Below are 12,752 nucleotides of genomic sequence, written 5' to 3' on the forward strand. Positions count from 1 at the left end.
TACATCAGTGTCTGATCAGTTTCAAGGTCAGATTCCTCTATTCTAGTTCTAATGCCATCCTCATGTTCTGACAACCTGGGTTTTGCTATGTTTAGTTACAAACTGTGGAGAGTACCTAACAAGCACATTATAGGGCAAAATGTCCATTTCTATGATGCTGTCAGATATCTTTGTTAAAGAAATGATAAAATTTAATATACACTTTTATGCAAGCAGTGTATAATAATAAACTGTCATAATTTTACTAGTTTTAACAGACATAGAAATGCAAGGACAAGAATTAGTTATATCTACATATTATGTACTACTCTCTCTTCTTTAAAACAGAAAAATTACCTAGTAGGCTTGTTGCGTATTTCTTACCATTTCTACTGGGCAACCAATGATTTGTTTTGTTACAGAATATGGAAAGTCTCAACTCCACACCATCTCATGAGAGGGCTAGACCTGATAATATTGAACTGATGTCTGATGACAGGTAATTTTAGAATTTTCTCCTCATATTTTTTATGAGTTTGAATAGATTTTTTTTTTTTTACTTAATGCAATGTGCATTGTAAGAACTAAAATGAATAGAATTAAGGGACTGTGTGTTTACCAACAGTATTTTATAGCAAGGAAAATACTTAGAATAAAAAAATCTACGCCGCTGCTATTAAAGCCAAATACCATATTCATGTTTGTATTTCTACTTTTGTTTTATTTTGATTACTTTTTTGTTTTCTTTTGGGTTTGAATTTCATAGGAATTTTATTTAGAGCTACTCAGTCTACTTTTAAAGTAAATTGTAATTTCAGTGGATAAAAAGCATTGTTATAAAACAGATTGACACTTCATAACACTTTTTGTTATTGTTTATAGCAAAGAAAATGAAAAAGACAGTGGCCACAACCAGCATTTTGAGGTGAGTAGTTAACAAGTGAGACTGTGACTGACAAGACTGTTCGTATATTCCTGAGAGTACACAGGAAGCATTGTTAGCCTGTCAGTAAGGGGTAATACGATTAAGGGACAGAACTGTGATTGGTTAGAAAGGTAAATATGGGGACATAAATATTACTTGAGAAAACGTAAGAACGTCATTCTTTCACTTTTTCAATTCTTTGATTTTTACTTGCACAATAAACTTCAATAGCATGGAGATTTCTCTTTAGGTTTTTTTCTTAAAAATAAAACAAAACATTGCCCAGCTGGCATGGCTCAGTGGTTGAGCATTGACCTGTGAACCAGGAGGTCCCGGTTCGGTTCCCAGTCTGGGCACGTGCCCGGGTTATGGGCTAAATCCCCTGTGGGGGGTGTGCAGGAGGCAGCCGATCCATGATTCTCTCTCATCATTGATGTTTCTATTTCTCTCTCCCTCTCCCTTCCTCTCTGAAATCGATAAAAATAAATTAAAAACAAAACAAAACATCAAAGCTACTGGTTGGGTTTTCCATGATTTTATGCATTGTTAAGTGATTGAAATAGACAGTGAGTTTTAGTGGCTCTCTCACAGGGATTATATCATTAACTTTCAGATTATCACAAAATCAGTTTGAGTTATTAAATCCAATTCATTTTCTGAGTTTTGTGTCTTATTTTAAGTAGACAAGCTGGAAAAAAATACCTAACTCCATTATGTTGTCTATATCTTAAAGTTTTGGTGACTTGCCTGGCTTCCCTGCTGTCCTTGGAGGGCATCACCAAGCTGACCTGAGTATTTGGTTCCCTTGCTCCCAACTCTGGCTTCCATTCCATGTGCTCAGCTTCATTTTTCATTCGTGTGTGTATGCCGTCTGCTACTGCCTCATGCTTCCAACTCCACCTTCCTTCTTACTGTGTTTTCTTTTTGGCAAGAGTTAAAGCTTTTCTCAGCCTGGAATCTACTCTTGATATATTAATTATACATGGAACTCTCCCTCTAACCCAGTGATTCCTAATCTTTGTTGGGCACGGACCTAATTCACTGATGGATTTATTCAAGAACTTATATTAAGCCCTACTATGTGCAGGTACTGGGCTAGGAGCTGGGATTTCATAGCAGCTGCAGCACCTGCCTCCATAGAGTTTTATAATCTAGCAGATTACAGATCTAAAAGCTGTGGACCTTTCATAGAAAAATGCACATTCATGTAAAAGTTGCCATAAAAATGCTGGAAATTAATGGCTGTGGGCTCCTCATATTTCTCTATTCAGTTCTTAACCCAGTCAGGTGAGAGTAGGGGAATGCTTCCTCTTTCTGACTTCACAAATGGCCTCTTTCTGAGCCATTCCTTTCATCTCTTCTTTCCTACTGCCTTCCTTGGGACCCACACAACAAGCTGACATTCATTCTTGTCCCTAAGTACCTTTTTTCAGAGCACAGTTTCCCTGGGATATCGTTGTTTTGTTTTCTTCTGGCTTTATCCTTTCTGCTCTCTTCCTCTGATCACAGCAAGCACCTACTTATCATGCCATTGAACGTTATTTTAAAGAAAATTGCTTTGCCAGCCTCCTGGAGAGGTCTTCTTAGTTCTTCCCTTGTGTGCCTGTTATTCTTTATGAGCTCAAAGGGTGCAGGGCAACCTTTGTGGATGAACTTCATAACATTAACTCATAAATTCCAACTGGCACGCAAACTTAACTCACACTGGACTCAGTTTGCCTTGGTATTTCTGTGGCTGGCTCCCGTGGCCGTGGCTGAATCATGGGGAGAGAATCTCAAATCCTTTTTTACGTGCCAGGACCTATTTTTACATGTGCCACCGATGTGCAGTTAGTAATCAGCACCTAGCCCACTGTTGGCACTCCTTAAGCATTCGCTATTAATAATCATGGTCATCATAATAATTTTAGCTAGGAGATAAAATTATGCAGTGAGTTAAAATCTAGATTAAGCTCTTGTGTCACCTTTCACAAATCACCAAAAGAGGAAAAAAGACATCACTCCACAAGATGTGGGATTGTCTTTCTACTCATGGAGGCACGTGCCTCTTGCACTGACGGAAATACATCATTATTGAAGAGCTGTGAAAGCTCCATCTTCCATTTTAAAACCTCTTTCCCTTGTTTGTAGTGTATTGTAATTGTTTACTTTCTAATATATGTGGCACTTTCTAGAACATTATACAACTGAAATAGTTAATGTGGTTTTCTGGTAATACCACAATAATTTCTAAATTTCAGAGATGAAAAATAAATCTAGACTTTGGTTACTGCTCCTCAAATTCTGTTAAGCCAATATTTTATTTCAGGTCTCCTATAGCATCAGATTGAGATGCCAAAATTTACATGCCAAAATTGAGATGACAGTGTTTCCAGTTTAATTTTCCATTAAGGCAAAATTTTTAATCTTTTTTAAAATATGTTTTATTGATTTGCCAGAGAGAGGGAGAGAGAGAGAGAAACATCAGTGTGAGAGAAAAACATCAATCAGTCGCCTTGTAGGTATCCTGACAGGGAATCGAACCAGCAACCTTTAAGTGCATGGGGTGACTTTCAGCCAACTGAGCCACACCAGCCAGGCCATTAAGGCAGATTTGTCTTCGTTAATATTATTGTCTATTAAATTCTCCTTGTAAACTCTCACTTTCGTGCAAGATACAGCAAATGACACCTGTTAGGGAAAGGTGGTTTGTCTCTCTTGTTTTGACCAGTATATATTTCCATTAGAATGAGGAGCCCTAAACTTCAGCCTCAAATGCTCTGTAAAGAGAGGCTTGTCTCAGAGTCTGCTTCTCCAAGGCAAATGCAGATGCAAATGCAACTATATTTTTTAAGTAATCATTTTGCAGCCTTAGATGTGGTTTTGTTTGACGAATGTGTTGAAAAGTGAAAATGGGCTTATCCTTGTGTTTTTCATCTTTTCAATTTCTTATAATTATGCTACTAATCTTATGCAGAAAGAGTCTGCTGCAATCTCACATGGTGAATGAGAGTTATCCATTTTCTATTTTATCTGAGTTTCTTCTTTTTAAAAATTTTATTGATTGATTTTAGAGAGAGAGAGAAAGGGAAAGAGATTAGAAGAGAGAGAGAGAGAAAAACATCAATTTGTTGTTCCACTTTTTTATGCATTCATTGGTTGCTTCTTGTATGTGCCCTGACTGGGAATCGAACCCACAACTTTGGTGTGTCGGGACAAGGCTCTAACCAAATGAGCTACCCAGCCACGGCCTTATCTGAGTTTCTTAAATGGTTTGTACTGAAATCTGTTTAGTGACATATTGATAATGAAACACAAAGTTGAGTAACTTCAAAATGCCGACACTGTAAGTATGATTTATTTGGGTATATTCTTTTGTGGGAGTTTTTTTCTATTTTTTATTTTATAATTTTTTTATTGTTGACAATATTACAGATGTCCTCCCTTCCCCCCCTCCTTTGCTCCCCTCCACTGAGCCCCTGCCCCACCCCAGGCCTTCACCACATTATTGTCTTTTATATTTAAACTAAATTAACCACTGAAAGGATCCAGAAGAGAAGTCGTCCTTAAAACAAGCAAATTCTGGGTTCTAAAAATTATCCCTGAAAATACAGATTTTTCAGACTTCTGTTTAAATGGAGTTTATACCTTATGCTTCTATTTGGTTCCTTCTGATAAGTTATTTTCTATTGTGGAAATATATTACGCTTCAGTATAAAATCCATAATAGTAAAACTATAAATTTATACTTAAATCACTTTGTCAAAAAGCAAACTATGTAAGAATTATTAACTACATGGAAGGGCGTTACATTATCTGGGGGAGGTTTTATGTCAGTAGTATAAGGTTAATGAAGGTTAAATTATTCAAAGATACTTTTACATTCTTCATGTATTCTAAGCCTACTGCTTAGGAGAGCTTAGGAGCATACCTTCAATAACAAACAAGACATTCATAATAAATAATCCTGCTTCAAAAAAAAATAAAGCAGAAAGAAGAGAGGAGAGGGAGAAAGGAGAGAAGGCAAGGCTGAGAATTAATATTGATCACAAGATCTCAAGTGCAGACTTCATTTTTCCTGAGAAAGTCTGAGATGGATTCTGAAATAGACCCATTAACAAGTATTTATGAAATGGACGGCTCTGTTATTTCAACTTCACTGTATTTCATGGAAGCTTTAGGATTTTGTTATTAGTTATAATATTAGAACCAGAAAAACTAAAAGGCTTTATTTGTTTAGATTCATTTCTGGTTCCATCCAGTCTCGAAAGATGACTGAAGCTTTGCAGTTCACATGGATTTTGAAAATTTGTTATGTCCATTTTCCTCTCTTGTCAGGCCAAACAGTAAATATTTATGGTTCCATGTGGTCCTTCTATTAACAGTGTGTGGTTCCTTCCTGTGCAAACTGCATTATTCAGTGCACTCCATGACCTTGTCATTCCTGGCTCTGCTAAGCTCTCAGTTAGGCTTCTTATCCGTGTTCTGTGCAGGGAGGGAGGGGGGAGGGAAAATTTTCAACTGTTTGAAGCCAGGGTAGGGGCAGGATCAATAAAGTCTGGGGATAGAAAAAGCCCAGCCCAGCCAGATGGATAAGCCGTAGTTAATGGTTCCTTGACCCTAAGAGGAATGTTACCTGAGGCCCCAGGCCAGGTGAGCTCTCTCATTATTTGTTTGTTAGCATACTGGGTATTTCTTTTAGAACATGCATGCATGATACTTGGCACTTATGTATTCAATGTCTGCCTTCCATGCTAAATTCTATTATCAGATTTTTAAGTTGAGGTATAATTACCATATGACATTATATTAGTTTCAGGTCTGCAACATGCTTTGACATTTGTATATATTGTGAAATGATCACCACAGTAAGTGTAGTTACTATCCATCACCACATTGTTATAATTTTTTTTATTCTTGTGACCATTATCTTGTTCATTCTTGTCATCCCAGTGCCTAGGACAGTGGTCGGCAAACTGCGGCTCGTGAGCCACATGAGGCTCGCGAGCCGCGGTTTGCCGCTCTGTTGACTAATGAGTTTGCCGACCACTGGCCTAGGACATAGTATGTGTTCAATAAACATGTGCCAAATGAATGCAAAAGGAAGATAGTGTATAAACGCAAATAACATTTCTTTTGCAGTTACTCTGGGATGACTGTTTTTATACATTTTTTTTTATTTAATCATCACAACAACTTTACGAAGTCTTCTTCCTATATTAGAGAAAAGAAGCTAAAGTACAAAGAGGTTTACCCACTGAAGGTCTTACAGCTACTAAGCTGGTATTTAAACTCACATCTCTGACTCTAAAACCCATCCCCTCTCTGCCATACCATATTGTCTCTCCTAAGAGCCAGTCCGTTTATTTCAGTACATGAATACTCAGTGTGTTTTCATATGGCACAACATTTTGACAAGGGTTTAATGTGTGACATCTCAGTTGAAAATTGTGAAATTGACTTCATGTACTCTCTGATTTAACTGAGGCTATAAGACGTATAAAGAACAAAAGTTGAAACTAAAAATGTTTTGGTACTTGAGAATGTGCCTAACATTTTAACATTAATTATCTAGTAGGAGAAACAGACAAGCAAGTAAACAAGTGCAGTATGTATTGTAAGGGCTAGTAGAGTGGAACAGTCTGGCGAGGTGCCTCACCCAGCTGAGGCTGACTAGCGTCTGCAGGGAGAGCTGCTTTCTGCAAGTATATTGCTACAGAGCCCAGCTTCCCCGGGGCAGCCCCTGAGTAGCATTGCTGGTCCCTTGTGCATAAGCCCTGCACCCACACCAGGAGTCCACTCTGCAGCTGCCGGCCAGGCAGCCGTGGCAGGTTCAGAGACCAGTGGAGCCAGAAACTGGGAATCGGGATTCTGCAGGCAGCAGGCAAGTGAAAGAGCGGCCTCAGGGATGGTCAGAGCGCAGGACAGGCTGAGCATGCGTGTAAGTGTGTCCATGGCTGGGGAGCTAGTGCGGGTCTGTGTGGGAGGGACCTCTCCACCGGTGTGTGGGAAATCAGCCAGTAAGTCCAGATGCTCCTCTAAGTTGACATAGGTCTCCATTATGAATGACATCCCATTATATGTGGTACAGTGCACATAATAAATGCGCAAATGGGGTGACCCTGACTCCAGGTATAATGACTTCTTTGCTAGTCCTCAAAGGCTACAAAACAATCATGCCTCGGGACCTTTGCACTTGCTTTCACTCTTCCTGGAGTGCTCTTTCCATCGAAGGCATGCTCATTTGTTTCCTTGGTCTCTGCTCATACTGGAAAGGACTTCCCTAACCACCCAATCCTATAAAATAAAGCCCAGGGACCAAAAGGCAGTACGACCAGTCAACCAGTCACTATGATGCACACTGACCACCAGGGGGCAGACCCTCAACGCAGGAGCTGCCCCCTGGTGGTCAGTGCACTACCACAGTGGAAGCACTGCTCGGCTGACCGGGATGAGTGGCGCTCCCACAGCAGGCCGATCCCCGCAGGCCACACCACCCCACGCCACCCCACCCCAACCTGCCCCTCCAGTGCATGAATCTCATGCACCGGGCCACTAATATAAAATAACAGACCTTGACCCCTCTCTCCAGCCTTCTTACCCTGCTTTATTTTTCTCCATAGTCCATATCGCTACCTGACATTTTCTTTTTCTGATTAACTGTCCTCTTCTGTATGGTTCATTAGGACAAAGGCCTTATTTTGTCCACTAAAGTTTTGTGCCTGTCTAGCACATAGTAGGTACTCAAAAATTATTTCTTAAAAGAATGGGTAAATAATGTTCTTTGTATGCAGCTGACATGTAATGCACAGCCCCGTTATACATATGTGGTTTGTGACATATAGTATTATTGAATAAAGTAATACAATTTTGAAATGATTCTCTTTGTTAGAAGAGTAGAATCTTACAGAGGTTATCTATTCTAGCATCCCACCCAGGGTGGTACTCTCTCCCCCTCCCACATGCCTGACTCTCAAACTTCATTTGAACACTAAAGGGCGGACAGCTCACTAATTCACAAGGTGGTCCATTAGTGTATTACACAAAAATTGCCTGAACATACTTGAACCTGTTCCCCTGAATGCCAGCTCTCTCAGAGCAGGAAGCTTGCAAGTCTTATACAGAGCCCAGCATAGAGTGGGTGCCCCAAACCATGCTGTTGAAGGAATGAATAAAAATTCATATGTTTTGGAAAAAAAATAAAGAAAAAAATTTTAATTTTCTTACTTTGAAATTGGTGCTAATTCAGATGTAGCAATCATAAAAAGTATGCATTTTTACATTAATTTGTATATGTGTGGAATCTCAGGATTTTACAGGTATGATGTCAAGCACTACAGTGCCCTGAGGGGACACAGGCACTGCGGGGAGCAGAGCCAGTGACTCGTGTGGAGAGTGAACCCTGGTGGCCTGCACAGTCCAGCTCATAGGCCTATAGCTCTCCCTACCAGCATCCATTCCCATCAGCAGAGCAACACACATTTTGCCATTATTACTCTGTGTTTAAAATCCTTTGATAGCTTTCCATTATCTACGACAGCATAAAATCCAAACTTAGCCCGGTATTCACGGCCTTTCTCAGTCCACCCTCTGCTAACCCAACACCCTCAGCATCTGCCATCCCCCTTTGATCCCCAGGGCTGGCCACCAGGAACCTCTTCTTTTGTTGTGACCACGGGTACCCTGCCGCCCCGCCTGCCTTTGTACGTGCCCCTCCGCCCCCCGGCCCCTCCGACCCAAATCAAAACTGCTGTTGCTGACACCTGACAGGAGCACAAGTGGTTCTGTTCTCTAATGTTTTTGATAATGCCCTAGAATTCTGCTCCCCCTTTCTTGTAGCACATGTCATCTCAAAGCATGTCGTGTAGGCTCTTCTCCAGCTCCTTTCTGCAGCACTTGGAGAAGTTTTACTCCTCTTCACAGGGCGCCTGATAGTAATAAAGAATGATCGCTACCACTGGTGTGTCTCGTGCTCCGAGCACCCTGCTGGAGGCCTGTCAGACCCTCTCTCAGACCTTCAAAGGAGCCTGGCCAGATTGGAGTGATTGCCGGGTTGTGTAGATCAGGAAATGGAGGCTCAGGGAAGTGAAGTGGCCCAGCCGGGGCACCAAGCTAGTGACCGGCAGTCACACATCAAACCCAGGTCTGCCGTGAGCAAACCCCTGTCTGTTCCACGGCTGCACAGCCCCGGGGGCTCGGTCACAGTGCATGTGACGAAAATGCCAGGCTTCTAGCACAGAATCGCACTTCCTATAGTCCTACCTTTTTATGACTCTAAGTGTAGCAGCTGTCATAAATCTTAATTAAGAAAATGTTTATTTGCTGTATGCAGATTCTAACACACACGCCACACCCTGTAACTTTGAAAAAGCTAAACACCAGATTAGTCTCTCAGCACTGGCTACTTAGGATTCAGCTCAAGGAACAAGTAACTCTTGTAGTGTAAATGCATAATCTGGGTTCCCCACCACCACCACCACCACCACCACCACCACCACTAGACAAGCAGCATTTTTGAAGTGTCTTAAAGTCCAAGGGTCACTTGGCATGTCTGTCTGACTTCAGTAGCTCACCGTAAAGTGAGTGATGAGATTTCATTTTATCCCAAATGTGAAGAGAATGCCAGTCCTTGTGCATCATTTCATGGTGATTGTAAAAGCTGTGGCTATTCCCCTGGTGATATTAAAGTAGGTTGAATAGCTATTAAAAGTAGCTGGAAATGTTAGTAGTACTTTATTTTAAGCATAAGAACATTTCTCATTATGGAATCATTTATGACTTCCAGATGTTTTTTTGTCTTTTTCATTTAACGATGGTATATTTGCTAAAGTAAATTTCCAGTTTTTCGCAAAGAAAATCTTCAGTACAGGTTAAGTGCTACTTGAGAAATATGTTAGTGGGTAAACACTTTTGTGTATAATTTTATGAAAGAGAGGAGAGTGACAGTGTTTGGGCTTGCAAGATACCAAAAGATCAGGGTAAAAAAAAAAAAGAATTCATTTCAGTGTAATTTTCAGAACATAAAATCACTTAGCTAAAATAGCAGCCTTTTGGGGAGGGTGTCCCTTCCCCCAGATATTCCAGCCTGGTATATTTGCTTTCCAGCAAGCAAAGCCAAGTGTAGCCGAGTACTTAATACTCAGAGTAGATTAATAGTAGGAAAACAAGTGACAGTTACATATTTGTTAGATATAAATTATGCATCATCGCTGACTTGCCAGCTCTTGGCTTTTTACTAAAAAAAAAAAAAAAAAAAAAAAAGTTGTGCTCCCTGTATAATTCTGGCTCATATCCAGAGTCCATATTCCTTACTGCTAGCTGAGATAAGGTGCCAAACCTCTGTGCTATTTGAATTTGCGCAACGATTCTTTAATACCCAGCGCTCCTCCATAAATAGTCTGCTCTCCCCACACTCAGGGAGAAAACAACCGCAGGAAATCTGGGAATGTGCAGCGCGCTCCGCTGAATTGATCTAAGCCTGCAGGGCGGGCAGTGTACACAGCCTCTCTGCCCCTGGCCTTTCGGGACTGTTTACCCAAAGGGGCAAAGAAGTCTGCCGGCAAAAGACACCATGTGGCTCCTACAGCCTTCGCAGCAGCGGTAGGGGGTGGTTGTTTACAGTCTGGAGAGCCGTGCTCCTTTAAGGCAACACAAACTCCTTACCCTCGTTTCTGGCCCCAATCAGTGATCATCAAGACCGCCAGCCGCCTGCAGTTGTCAGGAGGAGCAGCCCTGGGAGATGAGCTCGTCTTTCTCGCAGAAGAAAAGTTGAAGGAGCGCAGATGGACGGTCGCTTTGTGCTCGCGAGTGACCAGCTAATACCCAGGGGCATCAGGCTATGATTTTGGTTTCTGTGCCAGGTGCATCAGCAGCAGTGGCTTGGGAGGTTTCATCCGGACCGAGTGGAATTGCTGCAGACATTTTTGGGTCTTGGTGAGCAAAAGGGACTTAGAGACACTGTGTTGTTATTGCAGAGCCCCACCATGAAGATCCAGGAGCACCCCAGCATCCCTGACACCAAACTGCAGAGGGCTCCTGATGCCGACACCCAGCAGGAGAGCTTCGCCTTGGAAGGGCCTCAGCTGGACCTGACCACCTTGTGTGAGGAAAAGAGCTGGGCAGGTAGGGTCGCGGCCTGACGCGTGGGTGATTCAATGAAGGAAAGCATATATAAATCAGTGTAGACGGGAGGCTTGTGTGGGTGAGAGTGACAGCTCTGCGTGCAGAAGTGGCTGCATTTCTAAATAACTGAAAATCCTTTTCCTGGCATAGGATGTGTCGTGTTTAGTGCTGCCAAGAGTAACTGCACTCTAAGGAAGAAAAGGTGCTTGCCCTTTATCACAGTGTCACCTTGCAGCCCTTATTTTTTTCTTTTCCCCTCCCCGGGAGTGCTGCTGTGGGGGAGCGTCTTTCCTCTGATAGTGCCAAGCAGAGTCCTAAGGAGCCGGTACGCATTTAGGATTTCATCTCGCTGTAACCCTTTGTCCCCCCACTGCGTGCCAGCCACCGACCTTCTGCATTAAATCTCCTTCCCATTTTTCAGGGCTGTTTTGGTTTGCTTCGCTGTGTTTCAGTGCTTGTTAATACAGACTTTTTAAAATCCAGATTAGCAAACGTAAGGGTTCCGCTCATTAAAGAGAACACTGAATAAAAGTGTTTCTTATTGAATGCCTCTAGTACAGTGTTTCAGATGGTTTTCTCTAGAGATTTTTGGTGAAAACGTTAGAAATGTACTCGTAAGGACGAAGAGGGTATCCTCGTCATGTCAAAGCCATATTTCAGGAAGGCTATTGGAACAGTTCCAAGCTGCAATTCTCTCTCACTGTCCATGTGTTCACATCCAAACACAGATCAGTGCGTATCCAGAACAAATGCCCATCTGCCTCTGTAGGCATGCGTTTGAGGCTGCAGAGAGGGAGAAGTCAGGCTTCCACACTCAGAGCAGCACATGCCTTAACACAGTGACTGAGCAGAGAAGCACAACTGTGAGAAAGCAATCTTTCTAAAAGTGCCGGGGTTCCTTGTTTCTTCTTCTCCTCCCCTCCTTTTCTATTTCTTTTTTTTTTTTAACCAAAAAGTACTCATTGTGGTAATGAACTTAGATGAGCTACCAAATGGTGAACTAAAAAGACCACAAGGTGAACAATAGCAGTTCCATTATGCTCCTGGCACCCAGGGCTTAATGAAGCGAAAGCTGTTTTTTATTCTAGTTTTCCCTCTTTTCAGTCTAAGAAACACATTCTAGTTCTTTGCATATATTTAGGCTGTAGGACTGAGATTTTTGTGAGATCTTCCCAGCTCATGATACAGTCACTGGTGGGAAAATTTCAAAATGCAGGATTTTTGTTTTGTTTTTAAGTGATACATTCCTGGTAGTATTTTGTTGTTCTTCTTTTGTTTTGTGTAGTTTGAAATAACATGGTATGTTTTTAATTCAGACATTATAAACGCCACTCTCCCCTCCCCGCCCCCCCAAATAGTACCATAATAGCCACTTTTGCCCAAATAAAAGAAAAAAGCAGTAGTCAAAACAAATGCTGTATTTGGGTTTCAGTAATATGGTCTCCCCATAACATTAACATGAAGCTCTAATAAGAACTAGGATTTTTGGTCAGAATTCAAATTAACCACATTGTCTTGATGATTTATTCAGTAAAGAGGCAGGTAGATTCCTCCTCTTCCTCCTAAAATGGACTGTTTGATTATTTTTATCTTGGTTAATCATAAATTTATAATCTCTTCCAACATAGTTTAAGAGGCAAATAAAAAGCTGAAAATGTTCCCCAGAGTGGTTGAAAGTTAACTTATAGTTTCCTCAAAATCATTTCACGACTTAATATTAAGAACTTTCTTCCAGATAAACAATAGT

General features: G+C 41.3%; 1 protein-coding gene across 4 annotated transcripts in view; it reads left to right on the forward strand.

Moving 5' to 3' along the window:
- Nucleotides 1-12,752, forward strand: part of FAM13A (family with sequence similarity 13 member A) — a 293,412-nt gene that overhangs the window by 249,105 nt on the left and 31,555 nt on the right. For all 4 annotated transcript variants that reach the window (XM_080647483.1, XM_080647484.1, XM_080647486.1 and 1 more), the window contains 3 exons: nt 402-478; nt 862-904; nt 10,858-11,005. In XM_080647483.1, coding sequence (XP_080503609.1) covers nt 402-478; nt 862-904; nt 10,858-11,005 — 268 coding nt within the window. The remainder of the gene's footprint in view (nt 1-401; nt 479-861; nt 905-10,857; nt 11,006-12,752) is intronic.

Source organism: Plecotus auritus, assembly GCF_963455305.1.
Source record: "Plecotus auritus genome assembly, chromosome: 1".
Classification (NCBI taxonomy): domain Eukaryota; kingdom Metazoa; phylum Chordata; class Mammalia; order Chiroptera; family Vespertilionidae; genus Plecotus; species Plecotus auritus.